Genomic DNA, 25,030 nt, shown 5'->3' with positions numbered 1-25,030 from the left:
AGTCGTCACATCATCAATGGGTTCGAGATCGACCACAAATACAATTTCTAAATTAAGCAACTGACATAAGTGAAGAGCTAGTGTCACAATTGATATGTTTGTCCTGCACACCGCCCCCCATCCAGTGGGCAGCGGTGGATAGGTTACAATCACTAAGTTACTAACTACAGTTAGCAAACTGGGGATATTTGGCTAAAATTTCTGGTAGCAGATCATTTTGAAAATTATTTACACATCGCTGGAACATTGGTTATAGAATTGTCTCTATCTCCCCAGCATACGATAATTTGCAATCGTTGCAAAACACGTCGTGTGGATTTTGTGAAACCGGCGGATGTATGCAGGAGGATCCGGTGCGTGCTGACGAACGCTGCCAGTGTCAACACCTGCTGCAGGAGGATGGTACCGGGCTGCTCAGTCGAGGTATTGCTTCCCTTTGACGTGTTGAAAGGATTCTGAGTTCAGTCTTGAAGCAAAGCGTGCGTGGCACTTGGTTTGTCTCAAAGTCACCGGAAAACATGATTGGGTTGCGATGTAGCCGGTAGCTATTCCTCTTTAACAGTCCTTAACCACCGCTACTGTTGCCCGTGTCACCTCTTGGGTGGCTTGATCTTCAGCAGTCAACAGTTCGTATTGATACAACGCCCAGCCAAGTGCATTTATCTCCTGGTGTCACAGTGAAGTTGATAGGTTTTTCGGTTTTGTGGTTCAGTCTTGGTGGAGAGAGGGACCTGGTGCTGGCCCAGCTGCCAGGTGTTCTTACTACACATGTTTTCACTGGAAGATGTTGCTGCAGTTTTTGCCTGAATTGCTGATTGGCCATCACTTACATGGAGGCCTTTACCTCACTGTCTTTAGGTTGCCGCTGTTGGATCCTTGGGGGTTTCGGTTGATAGTAAAACACAATCGACTTGAGAATGGTCCAGGACGGACCGAAACGTCGTCGTCCCTTCACCTTCTAGTGTGTGGTCTGGTCAACTTACTTTAGCCACGTTATTGTGACTCATCGCCTGCGTAGATAGTAGTCTTTTAGTTGATTCTCTGTGTGGAGTGAGGAGTTTCGAGTTTACCTCCTAAGGGGGCATCAAAGGTGACAAAGCATATGCCAGACTGTGTTTATATGCTGCAAGGCAATGTTTTTTTTTCTGTCTACTGGTGACCTGTACCCTTCAAAGCTTTGAGCTTTTCTCCAGCATGGAAGCATTGGGGGAAGAGCATACATACAGCACCAGTACCATCATGATTCATGAATTGGCAACTGCTAGAGCCAGTGCATCACCTATACAGATATCGAGATAAATTTTAGATGGTTTTTAGGTAATTTTATGGACTTGGGAGAAGGCCCTCTACACAAGCTGCATGGATTATAAAGGACTGATGTACATAACTATTTGGCAGATGTGTTATTCAACGTGGTTGTCGTAATAAAGTAGGCAAGACAATTGGCTTTGTATTTTGTTATCTATTTTTAATTATGCATTGGAGTTCTGCTTCATTATAAAGGGCTGAGTGCATTTACATTTGTCGTAGAGGACTAAGATATCAATGATTTTGCTCATTTATTAAGCACCCCATACCCATCCTGCAAAGGATTAAAATGTACAGGTAACTTTATTTAAATTATTTGCGAATGGATTCTAAAAATATAACCCAGCCAAACCTGAACCTAGTTATATATACCTTTTTTAAGTTTTGCCATGAATCAGGCTGTCAGTGTCACCCATGCAGTTACTGGCCAGCCACAGGTTTAACCCTTAATGCAGGAAGGCTTAACCCTTCCACTGCACGCTGCATCGAGAGATGTTATCAGTAAATATATCTTTGCCATTAGGTCTTCTGCAGTTTTCTTTATTCCTGTTAACTCCTATGGTATACTTCTTACCTTCTCCCCTATTGCCTCACAATTTTACCTTATATATATTGACTTTCTCTACCACTCTTTATATGACTTGATAATGGTCCAGGATAGACCAAAACGTTGTCACTTCATTTATTTTCAGATGTGTGGGTAGGGTGTCTAATGTTATTTTTTAGTGCTTGGTAAGATTTGCTTCGGTGTATGGCAGTATTAAATGCGTCGGTGATAATTCAGTCTTTTTTTTTTTTTATCTCTCAACTCATTTTATATTTTAATATATAAGTGAAATGTGGTGAATCTGCAGTGAGTGAAATGATTCAGGTGCATCTATATTATAAGAGAAAAGTATTTGACTAATATACAGTATATAAGTAGAGATACAATAGCTTATTATGTAACTTGAATACACACTCGGAACTTAATCAAATGTTTATGCATCTTTCAGTAACAACTGTACAGTATTTAGTATTATAACAAACAAAATCTTCAGCTGCTTGATTCCATTCATCTTGAAAATGGCAGCTAAGCAAAGAAGCTCACGAAAGTCCCTCGGAAGTGTCAAGCAAGCTTCAAAGGCAGAAACCCAGAGCAAGTAGGTCTATAAGCTTTATATACTCTATTTTATTTTTCTTTAAACATTTTACATTGATAGTTGAAATCCCACTCAACCAAACATAGTCACTCAGTGAATATTGGATTTATCCCAGCAGCCTAGCAACAGTTTACAAAATATGTAGGTTATGATTAAGTCACTGGTCTCCAGACACTTAAGAAAGTTATTGATGTAATAAGGTTATAAATCAATGGAACCATCTGTGCATCAAAGCAGTAATGGCTAAGACGTGAAATTACTCCAGTTGGAAAAAGTTTTCAGGAACAATGGGATCCATTGACAAGCCACCAGCTTCCTGTCCCCAGTGAGACCACTAGAGATATGGTGGCCCTCAGGTAAATTCAGTTAAAAATTTTTGTCACAGAAGTTTGATAAACTGATAATAGCCCTAGAGAATGATGCTAGAGAGGTGCTACCCAGTAAGAAGCATTATATTACACTTCACAAGAGTGTATTTTGTTAAGATGTTGGGAGAAATGTTAAGGTCATCTGGCACTGTAATGGTAGGTAAATTTTGTATACAAGATCAATACAATGAATTGATTAAGCATAGTAATGGCTGCGATACTTTGGTAAGATGATCTACTGTGTGATCATTGGATAAGTTTAAAGAAGATATTTGGAAGTATTATGAGTCCTACAAACTTAAAAGACAGGCTGTGAAAATAAAGAGCAGATGTGGCAAGTCATGAGGAGTGTTCTGTGGTGAAGGAGGGTATGTGGGGGAAGGTGTAAACCTCGCTCATTCAATCAACATTAGGAGTGTAGTGAAGAAGCTCTTCACTCTGGTGTGCCTTATTCAAGTTGATGGTATACATGTCATAAAGTAATGGAAAAGCATTGTATTTGAGTGAATAAAGATGGCTCTTTAAGAGCTTTCATTGTTTTCATTTGAAGTAAGTTAATAACAGTTGAACACTGGTATTTACTTTTTTTCAGTTCTGAAAGGGAAAGTACTCATCTTGGCCCTCGCATTGATTGGCGGCGTATTATTACTCGTCTGCTGATGATTGTTGGGATAATGGTTGTTGTATACTTCAGCAAAGCAAATAAGATGGTAAGTACAAATTTGACAGTATTCAGCAACTGATTACATAGTCTACCCTGCTTAGCACCTACTTGTGATAATTACTTACTTTGTTTCTTGGCATTTTAGACCCAAGTGTTATGCCAGTTAGCATCAGTTTTCCTTGAAAGCAGTTCAGTATTATATAGTAAAATCTATTTACAGTCATGATTTTGCTTTTTGCTTTATTCTTGCTACAGCACCATCTGGCTAATCTACTAGGCACTGTAATAGGAATGGAGCATGTCATATCTCTTCTGATATACTGTTTCTTAACCCTGTGTATTAAGGCATGTATTAAGGCACTTGTTTCTCGGGTTCTGCATGGATTGGTTAAGATGAGTCACACTTCGGTGTGCCCTAAGGTGAATGATTTTCACTGGACTGCTAATGTGTGTGGCTCTGGGTAGATTACTTTATGGTGAACTTCATCTCTACTGGCTGCTGTTCTGGAGTTCTCACTTCCTTGTTTACCTGTTCTGGGTGTGTGTGTTCTTAGCCTTTCAGCATCCCTTACAGAACAACTGAGATGTACCTTTCTCAGTAGTAGTATTTGACTCATCATTCCTTGGTGACCTACTTTTTCTTTGCACAAGTTCCCTTCATTGATCATAAATATGGAAAGGCTCAGGTTAGATAACCCAAAGTTGGGTGTAGTGCCGCTTGGGTGGCCTCTTTTTACCAGTTACCTGTGATGCACAGGGAGGGTGTGAGCAAGTGGTCTCTCATGTTCTCACAGCTGACTTGAAGTGGCATATTGCAGAGCAACTGCAAGTGCACCAAGTTGGGAAATCTCCCCTTGTATGCTCACCTTGTATGAAGCAGGTCCACTAAGTCTGTGTCCCTTAGTTCTGGATTAAAACCTAGCTTGTTTGGTATATTTTGAGAGGCTATAATGCTAGCAGCATAATGATGCCACAACCACATTGTGTGTTTTAGCAGTGAAAAGATAGCACGAGCTTAGGATTTCTGTTATTATAAGCAATGCCAGGCATCAGCCATCTTGGAAAGCTACAGTCAGGAACATTCTGCCTTGGGCAATAGAGAAGGATTAGGTCAGATCATCATCACTGGTCGACTCGGTATCAGTGATGTTGCCATGACATCATGACCCATGTCACTTTGAATGGTCATACAGCAACCTACTATACTCATACATTTGGAGTAAAAGTAGTGTTCAGCAAATGTTGTGTGTGAACCGAGAAGTGCCGCTTCAGAGAATCTGCATGTAAAGTGCCTTAAACACTTAAAAGGAAAAACCAAGACTGTAGATGCCACTCAACATTTCTTTGCTTGAACCTTTATATAGCTGCTGTAGCCACCATGTGTGTTAACAGCTGCCAACTGCAACTGTGACCCAGTTCAGGTGCCAGCGACTCCTGTCCACCACATGACACTCGTCAATCTGTACACCTCACTCGGCACTTAGTGCAGTCCCTTAAGTATGTCTGCCAGCTTACTGCCACACATGTGATCTACATTTGATACCATGTGTGGTCATTGTGAAGGGAGCCAGCACTACTTCTGTGACATGGACTGCTGGACTTCAGTCCCTGTAGCACTGTCTGGTTTGTTTTCGACTCACAATCGAGAATTCCAGGTTTGAATCCTGGGCGAAACAGAAATGGTTGGACACATTTCCTATCACCTAATGCGCCTCTTCACTTAGCACTATGTAGGTACTCAGGAGTTAGTCATCTTGTTATGGGGGTTGTATCCTGGAGAGGGTCAGTAATTCGACTTTGGATGTGGTGGGGGGGGGTCGCACCACGATATAAGCCTAACATGTATAAATACACTCTAGCTGCCTGTCCCTAACACAATGAATTATTATAATTATTCATGTCATACCATGAGATGGATGAATGTGCAGACCAAGTGTTCAGACTTTCTGCAAACTGTTTGTACTAGTCATTATTATGAGAGTGTAAGGCTGGTTTGATGTAAACAATAAACTCTACTTTATTGTAACTCTACTTATCTGTCTGCACGTTGATCCCATAATCAGCCAGGTACTCACCTTGCTGATCACCCACAACAGCTGTAGGCCAGAGTTACACAGACCTGACAATGAACCAGGTGATTATCTGTGTTGGCATCGAGTATATCCCACCTGTAAGAGGGAATGTGTATCTTACACATAACATGTTTCGATGTGTGCATGTTTTATTGCCTTGTCAGCTTGACAGGTCATTTGTGTGTTGACTGTGCATGCCATTATTTTGATTGCCCGAGTATCCAGTTTGGAACTTTGTGATTCCCTTGCAAACAGCAGCGTCAAGAAAGTTATGTTAGTGATTGGTTTGTCTAAGAAAGTGTTAAGACAGGATTGTCAGTGAATGGACCACGTGATCAATTTGTTAGAGGCATCCCTGTGTGTCTGATGTGTTAATAGCTTTGACACCTAAAATAATGTAAACACCCTATGCATTAGTGTGCAAGTTTTGTCAATAAACGTTGTGAAATTTGACATTTGTGTTTGTGCAAAATCCCCCTCTAGCACTGCTACTCCCTTAGATGCCTTCTGCACTGTATGCATTTCTCTCGTAGTTGTTTAACTCTGAGTAGCTGTTGTTGAGCCATTATCCATATGTACAGTTGGTATGTTGCACTCAACTGCAACTAGAAAAATAATATTTCACAGAGGGTTTGAAAGAGGATTTTTTAATTTCTATGAATGTCTCTCCCAGGGATTAAGGACTGAATTGAATGTTTTCTAGTGACTCCCTAGCAGCTAAAATTGCCCTGCAGAGACTGCTTGAACACTTCCAGTGGCACTGGTCCTAATACTACAAGTCGACCTGACTATAAGTTCCTGTCCTATATGCACAATGAATATTACCTTAGGGGGCAACCAAATGATTCTGCTTGGAAAAGTTTGTTTACTGTTCACTTAAAGACTTACTTTTCTCCAGGCTAATGCCTCCCACAACCTATTAAAGTTGAAAGAAGGGTAAGGATGATGACAAGGCATATGAACTGTTTATATTTTTGTTATTGATACATTTTGTTATTCTAAATTTAATACATTTAATATTCATTTAAATTTAAAATTTAATTACAGGTTCCATTTGCTACTCAAGAGGAAGAGATTAGTAAACGTTCAGTAGAAATTCAGTGTTCAACGGATTATGCTGAGGAGCTCAGGCATTTTCAAGGTAGGTCCATTGGGTTTCATAATACCAGTACTGTACTGTACTGTACATTTAATAATTTAAAATGAAAATCTGGTGTGTAGTGAAATGAATACAATAAGAATGGAAATATCATTGAAAGATTTGGAGTGTAAGAGTCAATAAATAGTAAGATTGAGAAGAGAATACTGTACAGTACTTAGGTTGTTTGGTCATGTTGAATGATGAATGAAAAGTGAAGAGCATATTGCCGTGAATTTGTGAGTAGTGGCTCCAATGTCCTGTTATTGTTTGGTGTCCTGTTTGGCTAGCTGCCTTTAGGCCTGGTAATTTCCCTGTGGGTCTCGGCATAGTTAGTTATGGATTGGTCCACCAAGCTAGTGCTTGCTTGATGCAAGCTCAAAGGGTGCATATCATCCTTGCTACAAGACGATTATCATACTTTCTGCCTCCACCATGCTGCCTACTGAGTCAATAACACCTATGACCTGGAGTCCTGTGAGGGTTTACTCTCATGTGATCTCTGCCTTAACTGATGTGGTTTCGAGTTTGGAAGCTTATCAGGCAGCTGTCGCTTTACAGGAGAGGTTTGCCTGGGTTAGATATTTGCAGCATTGTGATGGGATGCACTGGACTTGGCCCCCCCTATGGTGTTTAGGGATCTGGAATTAGAGGTGTTAATGACCTCCACTCAAGGATAGCCCAGTGCTAATGATGTGGGCCATTGGCAGCACCATTTGCTGTTTGCCTGTGCTGTTTGGCGCTCTTATCATGGATGACCACTGAGCGCCTGCATCCTTGACAGCAGTCTTTCCTCTTTAGGTCCCCTTGGAGGGGCTTTCTGGGCTACTCTGTGAGGATGTGGCTTTGCTTGGTTCTGCCCCTAGTGTGGAGGCCTTGTTGCCTGCGGTTCCAGTCCTGGCCCCCTTGCCCATGATGCTCACTCTTCTTCTTCAGGAGGGGATAGCGGTGTTTTACTTTGCGTGTAGACAGACCATGTTGTTCTATTTAGTAGATTCGGCTTGGTTCCTTACTACCGCTTCTCTGAACTCTTCTTTCCTGAGGATGCCGTGTTCTGGACTTTGTCAGCTGTGGCCTTTTCTTATCGGCTTATTGACTAAGTATGTTTCTGGCATTCTGCTCTCACTTGTCAGAGGTGATCTCGTAGAGTTGGAGCCTCGACTGTTGTTGGTTGGAGTAGGCCCTCTTGAGGTGTCTGCTTCATGGGTCATTGATCTTCCTGCTGCGAGTTGTTCTGCTCAACATCGTAACTATGCATCATGGAAGGATGGTTCTACGCGTGGCTTCTGCTGACCATTTCACCCTTTGACTCTACTCTGGTTGGGAGTCTGGCCCATATTGCCAGCTCCTAGCATTTGTGAGCTCGTGATGTCTTTTTTAAAGGCAGTGTTCTTGTTAGCCTTTGCCTGTGGCTGCTGTGTATGTGATGTTCATGCACCTCTCCAGAGGTGGGAGATTTGTTCATTTGCAGCCTTCTTTTCTGGCAAAGAATGAGTCGGCTAGCTTCTGGAGGGGTCCTTCGATTATTGCTCAACTGAAGATGCTCCTGATCGTATCTCACAGGAGAGCTTTACCTCTAGGGGCAACCAAATGAATCTGTGCAGAATTTTTTTCTTATTTGGGTGTTATTTTTTTCAGGATGTACCCCCAAAAAATGTGGTCGTGTTGTTTTTGACACATTGGTAACACCCTCTGAAGTAGCAGCTCTTGTGAACATTGGTGAGCGCGGACTGTCACTGGGAGGCTCGGCAGGTGGTGCCTCCATTCTTGACTTGCATTCTGGTGCGCTTTCACATGGCAATGCTTTTGTCAATATCTTCAAATTAGAAGAAGCTAAAAATCTGTTCACTGTTCAAGATTTCAAGATATATAGGTATGTTAACATGTAACAACTTTCAACACACTTGGAATTTACAATTTATTTAAATGAAGTTAATGTATTTGATTCTGCTTAGAGTACCAAACTTAGTATCATAACTGATAACAAGATTTGCATCAGTCATACATAAGTGAAATTTTTCTATTGTTTACTAATTGGACTTTGCTTGTACATGAGCCAAGTCCAACCCTCTATTCTTGAGTCCATTTGGAACCTCTGGTTGTGAGTTTGTCATATTGGTACTGTACTGCCATGTATTTACTCTACATGTCTATTTACTCTCATATCATTTTTCTTAGGAACTCACTTTGTTGCTCTTTCAAATATGTGTCTACTCTAAGTGGGAACTGTAACATTCAGTCAAGTAGGATCATTGGTACTGTACTGGCGAGTACTGGAGAGTACTGGAGAGAGAGAGAGAATTATCAGGGTAAAGTGCCAAGCCATTATGACCATATAGCACTGGGAAGGAGTCAGGATAAGGACTTGGGATGGGACAGGGGGAAGGAATGGTGTCCAACCACTTGGACAGTCGGGTATTAAATGCCGACCTGCATGAAGGAGATCGTCGCTCTACCATCCAACACAAGTGGCTGGACAGTAGAATGTCCATTTTCTCCAGTGGTCCAGCGAGAAGTGGAGAAAACCATTCATGTGAAATGACTACTAGGAGTCCCAATTCATGTAAACTAAATATCCTTTCAAGTACTCTTTGACATGTAAAGAGTCTTCTAGCTAACAGCGAGTTAATCTGCCTCACCAACTATGCTGACTGCCACCAGGCAGTGGCACCCTAAACCACACTTCCTTTCCCACCAAGACACCACCTCGTGTTGTTTGTCATTTTTGTACCTATCATATTCATAGGTAAGGCATGCAAAGAGAGGCCTTTTCATTGTCCCACGTATTACTCCATTTCTCAATTTCTTGGGGTTAGAAAGGCATCATCCTTGAACAAATGGGGAGCTGTATACAAAAAAGGGTTATTTATTATAAAAATTATAGTTGTACTGTACCTTCATATTTTCCACACTGCACAGCATCAGCAAGGACCAGCGCTTCAATCATTAAGGTCCCAAGTTGTAATAAAAATTAACCTTGAAAGGTTATTCGGAGTAAGGATACCAGTTTGCTATTCCAGTCTTCCTTCTCAAACTAGGATAATCAACATGAATTGTGCTCAGACAGATTTGACAGCAATTTCAATTTTTTTCAGTCATGTGAAGAATAAGATTCACGGTGCCATTGCAGACCATTTTGGCATTAACAGAAGTGGACTGTATCTCACACATCCCACATTTTTTTCACGAATTACTCCTGCTCCTCCACAGACAATTCACGATGAGTACTGGCATCCTCATGTTGATAAGGTAATTATTATTTTGTATATATATTCTTTTCCTTAACAGTTCACAGAACACACACGCACACATATATATATATATATATATATATATATAGCACCTTTCCTTAACATATATTTTCATCTTATTAAGAATAATGTGTATTTATGGTTCCATGTACAATTCCCCATTCACATGTCATTGTATTGTACATACACTTCAGTATATCATTAGTAAAGGTAGTCATTCAGAGCTGGAGCACTTGGTAGTTTCTTTAAGCCATGTCCTCCTGCTCTTTCCTGGGCAGGAATAAATACATTTAGGAGCATTTTGCCTTATTCCAACTAAATAGTTTATAAAGTCCCATTAGGGTCATTCTGGAGCAAGGGAGACATTTGCCTGAGGAACCCAGAGGTGTCCTCCAGGAAGGTTTATTTATCTACTGAACACAAAACCTGACTGGCCTTTGATATGTGGTGACTGTCTTCAACAGTCACCACATATCAGCACCTATACATCAACATAACAAGCTGTTTACCTCTCCTGAAATAAAATTAGACTGGTGGAAACCACTTTTAATAAGTTAAGTGACTTGTTCATCCTTGGAAACGTTAGTTTCACTGTGCAGTCGGCTGCATTCTATTTGTGGATGCTTTACTTGTGTGTGATTGCACAATTGTTGCATGTATCTGGACCCTGTGATTTGGGGGTGATGCAGAGTATCTTCTCTTTGGCAGTTCAGTTCCTTAGTAGTGGTGATTCTCTTGAGTTCTAAACATCTGGCCGCCTTCAGAACAGGAAAGTGGGCCTTGTGGGAAGAGAAGAAAATGAGGCCAAGAAACATTGCCTCCTTCAATAGGTCTAAATTCATCAAAAATATCTTGTTCTGGTTCAACACTCTCTTGACTTTTATGAGTTATATAATGATGAATGGTAGTTATGAAAAGAGCATACAGCTCATTATTCTTGATGTAAATCAAATGAGAAGAAACTACACAAAAAATACAGTATAACAAAAAGGGACAGAATAATTTTTTCTTCTGAAATGCATAAAATTCCTTAGTGAGTATGCTTATTACTTGTATTTATGATGATCTGTACTTAAAAGAGATCTTCATGAACTCCACAAATGATCTAAAGACTGGCAAATGCAGTTTAAGATTGAAGACTGCAAGATCTTAAATGTAGGGCATAACATTGCACATTACCACTATCGAATCAACTACACTACCATGTAGCAGATTGAAGTAGAAGAAAAAGACCCAGGAGTCAGAATCCACTATCATTGAAAGTTGCACATCAAGTGGGAACTGCAGCCAACCAAGTCCTAGGAATAATCAAACGAACCTTTGACTTCAAGAATAAGAATGTGGTTATTTAACTGTGCAAATTTTTGGTGAACCCTCGTTTGGATTACTGTATCCAAGCATGGAAATTTCATCTTCAGATGGGGCATATCTGCTTTGAAGAAAGTACAGTGCAGAATGACAAAAATCATCCTAGAACTAAGTCGACTCGCTTACCAGGAACAGTTGAGGGCCACCAAATTAACAACACTGCAAACCAGACATGGCAGGGCAAATCTCATAGGAACTTGTAAAATATTGAACAAATTGAAGGATATTAATCCCGACCACTTCATTAAAAGGTCACGTATAACACATTCAAGGGGCAACAGCTTCAATCTCGAGCCACAATGTAGGAGAGAAAACGTAAGTTTTTTTTCATCTCTCTATATCTATAAGAGAGAATGTGTGTGTGTGTCTGTCCAAGTTTGGAGACTAAATGCTTGGGACTTGCAACACCAAACTTTGCAGGGTGAATGGCTGGGGTATAGAAGACATAGGCTGGTTAGGGTTGGTTTAAAAACACTGGAAAATATATATACAATACCACCAGATATGCAGTTAAATATATTGCTGTATCTTATTAACATAAGATTTGACAACCCTGTTAATAGGACACACCACTTGTCAATAAAGTTAACTGCGGGCTGCCACCACCACCGTTTAACGAGCTGTTAATTATACGTTTCATGAATTACAGTATTCCGAGATCTTTTGATAATTACTTGTCATTGGCTTTCGAGGAGGTCAATCATTTTAAATGAAACTGTTTGACTCAGGTTACCATGGTATTGATATTTGACTGGTAACCTATGCAGATTGTCTCATAATTAATGTGAGAAGGAATTAATAAGATATTCAAAGGAAAATCATTACTAACCACAAGAGATGTTCAGGGGCCTTAGCATACATACCCACTATTATGACAACTAGGGGGGCGAAGGCCACTGATAGTCATGCAACTGAATTATCGAATAAGTTTGTTAGTAATGCAATTCCTCTCCTAACTCAGGTGTTCCCTAATAGAAAATGGAATTGTCAATGTTCTTTGTGGTTTGAACATGGAGACAGGCACTCATATTTGATGTGGCTGATGTAATCCAAGATCATCTGCTGGATTGCATCATTTCATTACATCACATCACCTGTTGGGTTACATCATTACATTACATTATATCACCTGTTGGATTACTGGTGTCTGCACCAGTTGCACCAGTAAAGAACCTACACACTCCCTGCTCAAGACTCGGGAGACTGCTTTTTTACTGCCTAAAACCAGCCCCCTTACCCTTGGCATGAGAGACAACTAGGCCTAAACAGTGACCAATACCTGAGCATGGCTACATCTTTAGGGTAGCATTTCCTTCAGGCCTCTACAATTTGAGGCATGGCCTTTCAGTGATAGACTGTTTTCTAACGAGGAGTTTGTCTTGAATTCTGACTGGAAGAGTGTTGCCTCAAGGTCCCAGCTAACCATTAATCTTATCTGGCTATTTGAGATCACAAGGCCTCCTGAGAGAGCTTGGTTCTCTCTTAGACATGTGAGCCATGTAGGATGATCATTTCACAGTTCATTGACTCTGACCCTGTGGTTGGGGAAACATGTAATTCCAAGAAGTGTTATCCAGCCATGTATCACACTGTCAACTGTATTGCCCTAAACCCCTCACTCAGGAGCTCAAGGGGGTTCTTAACCTTTGGCCACCGAGAGCTTCACAACCTCCAGTATCTAACCCCAGAAATGGACATCCCTCGCAGGAGGTCCACCAAGTAAACAACTGAAAGAAAAGGGAGGATTCGAATGAGGGAAACCTATTCATAAGAACATAAGAATGAAGGTTAATGCAGAAGGCCTATTGGCCCGTATGAGGCAGCTCTTATTTATATCCACCCAATCTCATTCATCTATATGTCTAACCTACTCTTGAAACAATTGAGGGATCCTACTTCTATTATGTTACACGGCAATTGATTCCACAAATCAACAACCCTGTTACCGTACCAGTATTGGTTCAGTAAAAGTAAAATTTAGTAATTAAGTTCAGTAGAAAATACATGACTCACATTATCAGGCAAACCAACTTCAGTTTGATTGTTAACAGTAAATTCTTTTATTTGGTCTTGGTATATTTGCTTCATAGATTTAGACCACAAATATTGTGACAGTATATTCTAGTTGGGGTTGACTCCACAGGTAAGCAAATCAAAATAATTTTTAATAAATTTATTTAAACAATTTTCAGGTGACATATGAGTCATTTCATTACACGTCTTTGCTGTACCTGGCAGACTATGGACACGATTTTGAGGGTGGTCGATTTATCTTCATGGACAAGGACTCAAATAAAACAGTGGAGCCTCGTTCAGGTAGGATGTGGCTCCTCTATTGAGGGGCCCATGTTTTGACCTCTGGTTCCCAGTAGGCTTACAGTAACCGCAAGGCTTGGCATAGATTGAATTATGTGGAGTTATGCTGCTACAGGGATAACTCCATGTAAAGTATTAGATATCAATATAGGCATCTTTACAGCAGTCAGATTATAAACAGTTACCCCTGCCATCAATAGATGGCTCTGAGGCTGAAATGAACTACTGTAAGAATGATGCTAATTTCTCCTGGCTGGAGAAATTTAAAACTAAAATTTGTCTTGCCAATTTCGAATATTCAGCATTTGTAAGATGTCCATATCTCAAAAAGTCAACCCGTCCTCCAGTTTAGATTGTAATTTTTGTAACTACAGTATGTGGACCATCATACATACACAGACATAATTGACAAATAGATAGTAAAATTTTGTACTATTCACTTCATAGAGTTCGAAAAATGAAGGTAAAAAAAAAATTCTAGGCCTTGTATAGAACATATATGTACTGTAGTATATTAGGTATCATGTAGCATGGATTAGGCCTAGGAAGGTTAGGTTAGGTTGGGTTAAGTTTTCTTTATACAAAATACAAAACCTCTTTTGGTTTGTTCAAATTTAGCAGTACAGATTTCTATTTTATAATTGCCTTTTACATCAATATATGTACAATGGTTCTCATCGTTACTGTAATTACTACCTAAACAGGAGGTAGGTAGCTTTTTGCGCTGCAAAAAGCACATCATAAACTGAGAAGTAAGACTGCTAATAAATGGTTCCCAGACCTAAACTTTGAGCTGTTATGAGAGTCTGAAAGGGCTAAACATGCTAAAACTAGCAGGCAGAAGAAAGGTAATATGATCTTCAAATACAAGATTGTGACAGGAATCAAAAAAATTTATAAGCATGTGTTTTTTAATTTGCAACATTGAGAATAAGAGGCTATTACTTTAAGCTAGAAAAACAAAGGTGCCAAAAAACTAGCATTGAATGTAATGAAACGGCATTTTCTGGGTGAGTCCTGGAGGCTCCCCGGAGCTATCCAGGCTGAATGGATATACAGTATATAACTTTCTGGCATCAGTCAATGTGCAAGGAGTTCTTGCCTACCGGGAACCATGAACCAGAACTTGGCCCCCCCCTCAGAGAGACACGAGGAGCAATGGCCTATAGAAACCCCGGTGTGGTTGGGAGCAGTCTATGTCTGCTATCAACCGGATCTGGCACCCAGAAAGGTAGGCACCACGAAACAAACCCCTCTTCTGGTCAAACTATTGCTACTGAAAGCCGAACGAGTGGACAACTCCCCAAAGGAAAATTAGCAAACGAGCATGACTTCTTCATGTTGCCGCACCCCTGTTTGCGCAATCCCCCCTCCCCGGGAGGTGGTTGACAGAGTCCCACACAAGAGGTTCTGGAAACTGGAACATGCTGGAGGTTGACAGGAAAACCTCTGACATGAATGAAAATTTTCTAACTGACAGATTGATGAGTGCAGTAATCAGAATGTGATGTCTCACTTCAGACAAGTGTTACAATCTAGGAAAAAACAAGTGTCACTAAACAGGTTTTTAGTGAGACAAACAAGCAGTGAGCCACAAGCAGGTCCTAATGGTATGCAGACAAGATGTGCCAGAGAGTGTACCCCAGAGAAGTCATCAATGCCTGATGTTATAATGGAAGGGGACTCCCCTTCCAAACACTAACACCTCTTCTCCTCGCCCCTCCTCACTGTCTTCCATATGCCAACAAGAGTCATCAGTAAAGGTAAGTAATAACTTGTACATACTTTAGTACAAGTTTAGTAGATTTGGGTGAATTAGGTATAAAATTTACTTTGAAGTTAATTTTTGGAGGAGTCTGGAATGGATTAATTCAATTTACATTATTTTTTATGGGGAAATTCGCTTCATTTTACGAATATTTGGCTTACAAGCCGTCTGGGAGATTTTAGATCTGAGCATTGACTATCCTTTCATGGATAAAAATATTTTAGATCTGTTCATCATCTCCTACTTGGAGAGGTTCTAAACATTAAGGATACATAGCTCCCAGAGGAAGTATTATATTCAGGATAGAGACATGTAAATTAATATTTAATCTTAAGTCAAATTTTTATCATACAGTTTATACATAGTAACAGTCTGTATATCTCATCAGGACGAGTGTCGGCTTTCACCTCAGGATCAGAGAATTTACACTACGTTGAAAGAGTGACAAGTGGAACAAGGTTTGCAATCACAGTTTCCTTCACCTGTGACCCCAAACATGCCATTAATGATCCGACGTTACACAAGTGATTTGTATATGTACTTACATACTTTCAACATTTAAAAATCTCTAAAGATTACTGGAAAACCACCTTCAGTAGCTTCTCGAGCTAATCACTGGCCCAGTCAAACCTTGGGGAGATGCACCAAGCATCTGAAACTTGCCCTTGCCTTCCAAAAGCCAAGACCAGAATCTAGCTCTACGAGGCAAGAGGAGCTTTGAAATCAGATATCAACCAAAAACTGAGAAAAGTCACCAGAAAGAATACACACAACAAAACAAACCACTGCTAGTAGAAAATTAGATACCTTCAAGTAATAAGGCAAATTATCATTGCCGTGGTGTAAACACCCTAACTGTGATGTGCCTGACTACCACCAGGTGGTAATCTAGGTGGTCCGGAGTACCAGTCAGGGCCCCCAACCACACCTTCACTCATAAACTACTCAAACCAAACCCATTCAACCCACAGACAGGAACAAAACAGGGTGCTACTGAGGAACCCCCCCTTTCCCCCACCCCCCAAAAAATAGGTGTTTGATTACATTCAAGGCTTAATTTCATGTAGGGGTCCCTCAATAGCTCCTTGAGCTAACTCACAACAACAGGACCTCTGCTGCAGAGGTCTGCATTTTTTTAAATAAATGTACCAGTAAACAGAAAAGACAGCAAGGCCAAGGAGCACCCAAGGCAGAGATGGACCACACTGAACAAGCCGAGCCTAAACAGCAGTTAAATGGCCAGGACACAGCAAAGGAGTTCAGACCAACATCTGGCTTAAACTAAAATGCTCAGAGGTATGCCTTGTGACTTAGACAGTGCTGCAGTCTTCCTGGCTTAGGGCCTTCTTTGATAATTACTTACTTGCCCAGAGGAATACTAGAATCCCATACCTCTACCTTCTGGTGGTAGTTTAGCGCATCAAGGTTATGGTGTTACACCATGGCAACGAATGTTTGCCTTGTTACCAGGCTGTACCTGATTTTTTTCAAGCAGTGGCTTGTTTTGTTACACTTTGTTTACCTGTTTTTATCCATCTGGGGTTAATCTTCAATTTTCAAGCTTCCCTTTACCTAATAGAAAGAGTGAGATTCTGGTCGTGGCTCGTAGTAGGCAAGAGTGGGCCTCAGAGGTCAGGTGCATCTCCCTAAAGTTTGGCTGAACCGGCGCTTAGCTCGGGGGCGCTACTGAGGACCCCTGATAGAAATGGGAATTTCATTGCACTGAATGCTTAATTTGTAATACAAAATACTGTATGAAGTGTCCTTTTATATCATATCTTGAATAGGTTGAGATTTGATAGTTTAAAAATATAATATATCCAGCTGCTGATTTTATTCTGCCCATAGCTAGTTTGTCGCTATTATAAAGAATATAATGTTGCTTTATGGCAACACAATTACCTTAGATCTATTTATCTAAGGATATATAGATCTCTCCTTTTTAATTTGTATACATTCCAAACATTAAATTGTAGCTTTTACTTTTACCATTTTTAACTCTTTGATAGTAAGTACAGTAATAGTCATAACCTCGGTTGTTGGATTTCAGTTGATCGGTTCATATAGACTCTAACTACTATGTTAACTCCTGAAGCTAATGTTGAGCAATGCCTAAACTATTATGGTAGATAGAATTCTTTGGTAAACGCTTCAGGTGATCCTTCGGTCCATTTTTGTTTATGCATGAACGACACATATGTGTCCTGGGAGATTTTATATCTGGGCATTGACTATCCTCTCATGGATAGAAAGATTTTAGGTCTGTCCACCATCTCTTGCTTGGAGAGGTTCTAAACATAACCACCCCATTAACGTATGCCAGGATGTTTTATTCATTGTTATTCTTGTATTTGACACTGTCAGTATATATAATGAAAGACTTGAATAATATACAGTACTATACATTATCATCTTGTGAGGTAGTTTTCGCATGTATGATAAAGTGCAGCACGTGTTACTATGTGGTTTTTCCATACTTGGAGATGAGCAGTAAAGTAAACCAAAGTAAAAAGCAGTAAAGTAAACCTTAAAAGTAAACCATTAGGATTATCAAGGCTCCCCTAAGTCAACTAATGACCTTCTCCAGGATGTGACCCACAGAAGTTGTCTAACTTCCAGCTACCTGTTTACTGCTAAATAAACAAAGGCAGCAGGTGAAAGGTAACATGGCCCAAACACTTCTGGCCTACCATAGGAATTAAACCCGGAACCTTTCTGCTGTAAACCGTCCACATTGACCGCTGTGCCAATTCAGTCTCGGCTCTAAACAGATACCTAAGAAGCAATAGCAAAGATTAACACAACTTCAAACAATTTTCCCCAAATCCTTTGCATATACATCTTTTACATGAATTAAGAAATTTACAAGGCCTTGGCTCATATGAGACAGCTCCTGTTTATATCATGGACTTAAATAGGAGCTGCCTTGTGTTGGCCAATAGGCCCATACATGAATGAATTTGGGAGGATATCAATAATTTGCAGCTACTGTTTATATCCTAAATTCATATACTGGATTTGGGCCTATTGGGCCACATATCCTCTTAAACTCATATATAGAATTATTAGTTCATAGAGGGCAGCTTCTATTTATATTTATAATATAAATAGGGGCAGCCTCATATTGGCCAGTTGGCCACTTTCAGTTTCCTTCATTCTTAATGAAGCATCCATTCACTGATACTGTCTTATGTTCATTGGTACATTCATTAATACATACATTGATTCATTCATATCAATAAATTAACACATTCATTTATTCATTGATATATTCATACATTCTGTTTTTTAAACATCAAAGGTTAACACTGAGAGTGGCTGGTTGGGCAGTGTGCATGTGTTGTTAACAGCGTGTACCGACATCAACAGATAGGGTTATGCTGCCACACAATCAGCTTGTACAGTGGACGAAACCAGTTACAACGTAGATATTATGTTATTTAAAATTTTCATTACATTTTGCGTCCAAATGAATAATTTTGAAAGGAAAAATATATTTTTGGATAGGCAGTTATGCGTGTAATTACCTAAGCCGTGTGGTAGGGGATTAGAAATTTCTATAAATATTAAAGTACTGTATAATCAAATTTAATTTAAAAAATAAAAGTAGCCTTGGTAGCATAATGTTTATACAGAACAAATATTAATATTTCTTCTTATTAATGTGTGACATATTACTGCATAGAAATCTTTGTTTCAGATTAAAAGCAGCGGCTCAAATAAAATATACAAAAATTGTTTGCTATTTCTAGTTAGAAATTTAAATGCAATGCACAAATTTATGCACAAATTGCAGTTTATGCAACAATTTGCTATTCACTTAACATAAGAATTTAGGAAACTAGTAAAGGGCTGTTTGACCATCTAACCTTCACTTGAAACAATCAAGCAATCCCATGTCTGTCATATTATGAAGTAAACTGTTTCCTAAATGAACAAATTTGTTTCCAAATTAGCATATTCCCATATCTTGTTTTAGTCTAAATTTATCAAATCTGTATCCTGGATTTACCCATAGTATATATATATCGAGCTCTGTCTCCTAAAACTAAAGGTAGTACAAATAAGTATGATGCTGTATAATCAAATGTTGGCCTTAAAATTACAGTACTGTACTGTACTGTAATTATCAGTAAATTCCATATGACAGTGAAAATACAGTAAATTACTGTCTAAATAGCTACAGTATTTTACTTTATATTTCTTCTTGATTATGTATAAGCTTAATGCAAGCAAAAAGAAAAAAGTTGTCTTTTGGTATTGAGTACTTTAATTCTGGAATCATCTGTTTAATATGAAAGAAGTGTGTAATTTTGTTCATGCGTGTGTGATTTGTGTGGATGACCAGAGAAGTTGATAATAAAACACAGGCTAACAAAAACAGTAGGTAAATTGCCAATATAGTACAAGCTGGAGTGGACATTGGAGTTAACATCCATGGCCAACGACAAAAACATTGATGACCAATGTACATAGTTAGGAGATGATCGAGGCAACAGATGTCCCATGGAGGTTCAAGGTGTTGACAAGCGTTACTGGAGGAAGTTAATCTGGTGGAAGAGCTAATATTTTGATCGTGCTAACCCTATGTATAGTCATTGTGGGAGCGTAGTCCTAACAATGCAGGGTCGTCTTTGAGATTGAGATTGGCTGACTGCAGGGTCAGAGGGTGTACCTCCAGCTCCCCACCTTCAGAAGGTGGGGAGCTGGGAGTACCAGTGTATGTGGCAGAGTATATTCAGCTCTTCCTGTTGTGTGACTAAAGAGTCCAAATTTGTAAGCATTTACAATACCTTTACAGATTTTATCTACTGTATTGGCCACTATCTTTATGCCTGTGGTGGCAATAGAAAGCTCTGATATTGACCTAACTGAAAGGCCTAATCTAAGAGTGAATTGCCTTATTACCAGATCTCTCTCTCTTTCTCTTTGTACTGTATTTTGGGTATTTGCTTTTACCTACATAAATACAGTATTTTATTGTAACTGCATACTGTACTTTATATCAGTGCGTAATGAAATCAAGTTGGCAAAAGTAGTGTATTCAATTTTTAGAAATTTTACCGAGAGTTTAATAAAAGAACATAATGTAAAGACGAGATGATGCTATAAATTTGCTTGGTGATGGTGATAGTTATGTACACTGAAATGCATGGAGCCTGTCTCTGCTTTTATGTGAATAGTAGTTTTGTTTCTTATCAGAAGCAAAGCATCTATTTAACGGGCTGTTAAGGTAGTTAATATTATATTGGGATTTTTTTATATATAATAATTATACTGTACTGCATACAGTACTGTGTATACATTCCATCTTAACATTTACTTTTAAGCTTCTCAGGAGTAAGCAGTAGACTACTGTATTTTCAACACAGTATATATTTAGTATTATTTCAGGCAAAGAATGTTATACGTTCTGTTAACATGTTATCCATATTATATTTCTGAAATTAACATACCTGATTATTTATTAAGCTGAAATAAAACTAGATATATGTCAGGATGTTGCTAGGCGTGTAATGAATACAATACAGTACACTAAAACCTTGCTGAATTGCACTACCTGTAATCTATGGCCTCAGTAAATTTATGGTGATATAGTCATAATGACTTGGTGCTTTCTCCTGATAATTATCTTACGTTACCTCCTTTTATGAAGACAAAGCACTCAGACTAGGGTGAAGCATAGGTATGCCTTCCAAACTCTATGCAAATCAAGTTGCGCTTCTGGTCGAGATAGGTTTTACGCCATCATGGTGCAGTTGGTAGGTTGTGTGCATAATGAGTTCATGAATGCACGTTTGATCCCATCATACGGCTTCAATATTTTCTTCAGAGTTTTCATTTTACAGTCGAAACAGTAAAAGTTACATTCTAGTGGTAGAAAATCTACAGTAGGCTACAGAAACACTTTAGAGGTTTAATGTATTCGGTATTACCTACAAGTTACTGTGAGTGCAATATGTTCTATTTTGTATACATGTTTGTTTATTTGATGTGTTGAGTGATATTTAAGAATAAGTAGGCCCATAGGGGGAAACAAAGCTTGTATTACAACCTGTCTTTGCTGTGATACACAAACCTCTGTACCAATTAGTGAGGTGTAAAGAGGTTTAACTCTATTTTAAGTTTTGTCTAACTTAAATACAACTAATTTTAATTTAACCAGAATTTTAAGAAATTGATTAATTAATATTGAAAATAATCAATATATCTGTTAGCATCTGTTATACTTCTGTCTCGTTAATTAATTGGTTTACTCTAATACTTGATTATCAAAGTACTGTATTACTGTACTCAAATATATAACTAAAACTTAAGTTGTTTGCTGGTTATCTTGAATAATTTAATAAATAAAATTATAACAAAATATAAGACAATTTCTTTACAGATGTTAGTATATTCTGCCAATCTTTTTTTTTTCTCATGTGAAATTAAGCAGTTCATTCGCTCATTCTACCTTTGTATTTTATTTCAGCTTACTAAGTTGAAAGAATAGTCTTCCATAGTACAAATTTAATATTATTACTTTGCAACAGAATATTGATACAGTAGTAAAAAATATATAAAGTTGGCTCTTAGTCTGCACAAGGATTACATTGATGAAGGATGCTATTCAGAGTGAATTTGCTCACTGAAGTTTACTTTAAAAATTAGTTTATTTTTCAGATACAATACCTCCAAAACCACACTTTTGTCATAATGAAACAATTGTTCCCATGTGTGGTGTTAGGATCAGACTGATCCACTGATTTTTCAGTGTCTGTTCATGGTGTCATGTCCAGTGTGTTATCAGTTGACATCAAGCTAGCAGGATTTTTTTTTTTTACTTCACCTTTAATTGAACCATAGAAGTTATGGTGATTACAATTGTGGAGGACAGTTGCTCCATGTCACTAGTATCCTGGAAACTCCATTAAATTAAATTCCCATCAAGCCCATGCATTGTAAGCCTATAAGGGACAAATAAGGCCAAATCTAGACCCATTTATAGAGGTGCAGAGAGCTGAGGATACTAAATCGCTCAAACCGAGAAAGACAACCAAAAAAGGTAGAATGAAACAAAACAAATCGGTAAAAATGATCCACCCAGGAGTTAGGTTGGTTTCTCTCTCTAGTAGCACCTCTTCACTAGCAGGAGGGTATCACCTCCAGCTTCTGGCTCACCTCGAACAACTCGACGGTCATTAAACCTGATGCGGCTGTGTAAATGTCTTATCCACTAGTCCTTTCAGGTCTTAGTTTTTCACACAAGTGAAGGCCATCCTTCAGACTGGCCTGAGAGGGGCCCTATTTTCTTATGTTCTTGTTCCTTCTTTTTGTATTTGCTTCACTTGTGGGTTTGTAAGAGCACTGCTTGTGAGGTACAGAAACTTTCCCTTCATGCTGCATATGTCTAGTTTCCCTTCTCTAGGTGTTCACTGGTGCTGTCCCTTTGTCCCTACCCTGAGGGAGTTACCATCCCAGTTGGGTATGGGTGACCATCCCTAAGAAGCTGTCCTCCTGTGGAAGGAGCCTTGCCTCAAATTCATTAGTACACAGGTCTTCAACTCCTCTGCAAGTCTCATACATTCAGGGTTGTCAGTGTTTTACCTCCTTGAGTAGCACAGGGAGTATTTGTACTTTTTTACAGTGAGCCACTTACCCCTTTTTCAGCCGCCTTTGCAACCCGTCCTCACATAATACACCGCATTTTGACATAAAAATCCCCAACAACCAAATACACGGGTGCTGCAAATTGTAGCGGCTTTCAAACATTAATGTTTTCTATACATGGGTCAGTGGGTTAGGTTAGGTTTGAACATTTTAGTACACCATTTTCTGTCCATTGTAGCAGCTAGAGAGGATGGGTTGGTCTATGCCCCTAGGCTGCATTCAGCCTTTACTGTACTATCCTTGGCAAGCTACCCCTTTGCCCAGTGTTCTTGCTTGGTCTGTATTTTTAAAATCTGACAAGCCCTTAGCATTCTTGGGTAAAGTTTGGCATGGTTCTCTGAGCACACTTGCAGGGATGCAAATTTGAAGGACATTCCTTGGTTTTATTACATCCAATAACCATCTTTGCTGCATGTTGTGGAGGGGGAAGCTTTCCACCCTGAAGCCCACAACATGTGTGGCCATTCACTGTGTTGGCTGTGCCTCAGTCTCTCAACTCTGCCTTTCAGGAGGCTGCTGCTATATGAGAGAAGTTTTTTCCTGTATGTTTGCAGTTTGGTGATGGTGTGTTTGCCCTAGAGTTGGCCCCTTTGTCATTTTATGAACCAGAGTTAGAGCAGTTGGAGGTTTTCCATCAGTTTTCCCAGTTTTCCAGAGTTTGTTAAAAAAAATCACAAACTCTGATTGGCTATTGATGATAGGAAAATCTAGGAAGTGATTGTAGGCCAGAATCTTCAGCTATGAACAGCTGTTTTGCGAGTATTGCTTTGTGGAATAGTGTCAAGAACTATTACCATCCCAGTTGGGTTAAATTGCCCGAAACGCATTGCGTAATAGTGGCTTTAGGCATTGTATGTACTAGCTCTATCTATATATCAATCCATTAATGTAACATCACTTGTATGTATATACCTTACCTGAATAAACATCTGAATCTGAATCTGAATCTGATATACACATACTGTCTATTGATGGGAAATTTTGTTATAAAATTTATTATTATTTTTCAAATGTAAACATGTTTAAAATACTATATACTGGATGAGGCAATGAAAGGCAATTCATTTCATAAACTTCCTATATTTTAAGTGTTCTGTATGAGAAGTTGGGCAGTGCTGATGAACAACTGCTCTTGTATTATCATAAAATTGCTGTAATTATCTAAGTGTAGTTACAGGAGGAGAGCTCTGCTTGTGGTCTCCCATCTTCCCAGTACTCTCTCATATAATGCTCTGAAATTACCTATGATTTTAGCCTCCATTGTCTTCTCACTTGTTCTACCCATCTACCACTCTGTTTGGAAAATAGAACTTTCTAATATTTTTCCACCACCTTTGTTTCCTTTGTTTAAAGCTATGATCTCCTGTTCTTGAAGTTATAGATTTCAATAATTCTTCTTGTCAATTTTTAAAATTCCTGTTGCTATTTTGCATGTAGTGATCATATCACTTCTACTCTAGTTTTGGTATAGTGTGTTTAACACCTGCAGCCTCTCCTTGTAGCTCTTGTTTTACAGTTCCAGAAACCATTTTGTAAAATGTCTTTGCACCTTCTCCAGTTTATTAATGTGCTGCTTCAGATATGGACACCATGCAAGTGCTGCATATTCCAATTTTGGTGTCTCAAAGGTTGTAAGGAATGATGGGTATGGTGTACATGATAAATTAACTGAAAGGTAACTTTGTTTTATTAGTAACCTCGATAATTTTTTGCTAAGACCTTTCTCAGCCCGTCCTCCAAAAATGGGGAGGTAAATGTGACAGTCCCATAAGTGCAATTATATACTATGTATGGCAGACAGTAATTGTACTTATTTTCACTTAGTATTAAACCATACTGTCAAATATATTGTGAATATTTGAGTTTACCTGAAAAGCTGACTAGAAAACCATGACCTAACCTAACCATCTTAGTTTTTGAAGATAAGCATTTTATTGCTTCTTAATTACAATTACTGCTTAACGTATAGCTATATTCATATT

At 39.0% G+C, this 25,030-nt stretch overlaps 1 protein-coding gene across 5 annotated transcripts; it reads left to right on the top strand.

The window, feature by feature from the left end:
* Positions 1-287: 287 nt before the first annotated feature.
* Positions 288-24,727, top strand: LOC123762264 (2-oxoglutarate and iron-dependent oxygenase domain-containing protein 3). 5 transcript variants are annotated; one of them, XM_045748711.2, is made up of 8 exons: positions 288-423; positions 2,304-2,450; positions 3,411-3,528; positions 6,602-6,695; positions 8,331-8,565; positions 9,788-9,941; positions 13,504-13,627; positions 15,784-24,727. In XM_045748711.2, exons 2-8 carry the CDS (start codon positions 2,374-2,376, stop codon positions 15,921-15,923), a joined length of 942 nt encoding a protein of 313 aa, XP_045604667.1. In that variant the 5' UTR covers positions 288-423; positions 2,304-2,373; the 3' UTR covers positions 15,924-24,727. The 5 variants fall into 5 exon arrangements, with proteins under 5 accessions (XP_045604667.1, XP_045604753.1, XP_069180564.1 ...); XM_045748797.2 differs by having other exon boundaries at positions 374-479; XM_069324463.1 differs by lacking the exon at positions 288-423 and adding an exon at positions 440-493.
* The last annotated feature ends 303 nt before the right edge of the window (positions 24,728-25,030 follow it).

Source organism: Procambarus clarkii, chromosome 1 (assembly GCF_040958095.1).
Source record: "Procambarus clarkii isolate CNS0578487 chromosome 1, FALCON_Pclarkii_2.0, whole genome shotgun sequence".
Classification (NCBI taxonomy): Eukaryota; Metazoa; Arthropoda; class Malacostraca; order Decapoda; family Cambaridae; genus Procambarus; species Procambarus clarkii.
This window is presented reverse-complemented; position numbering and strand designations above follow the sequence as displayed.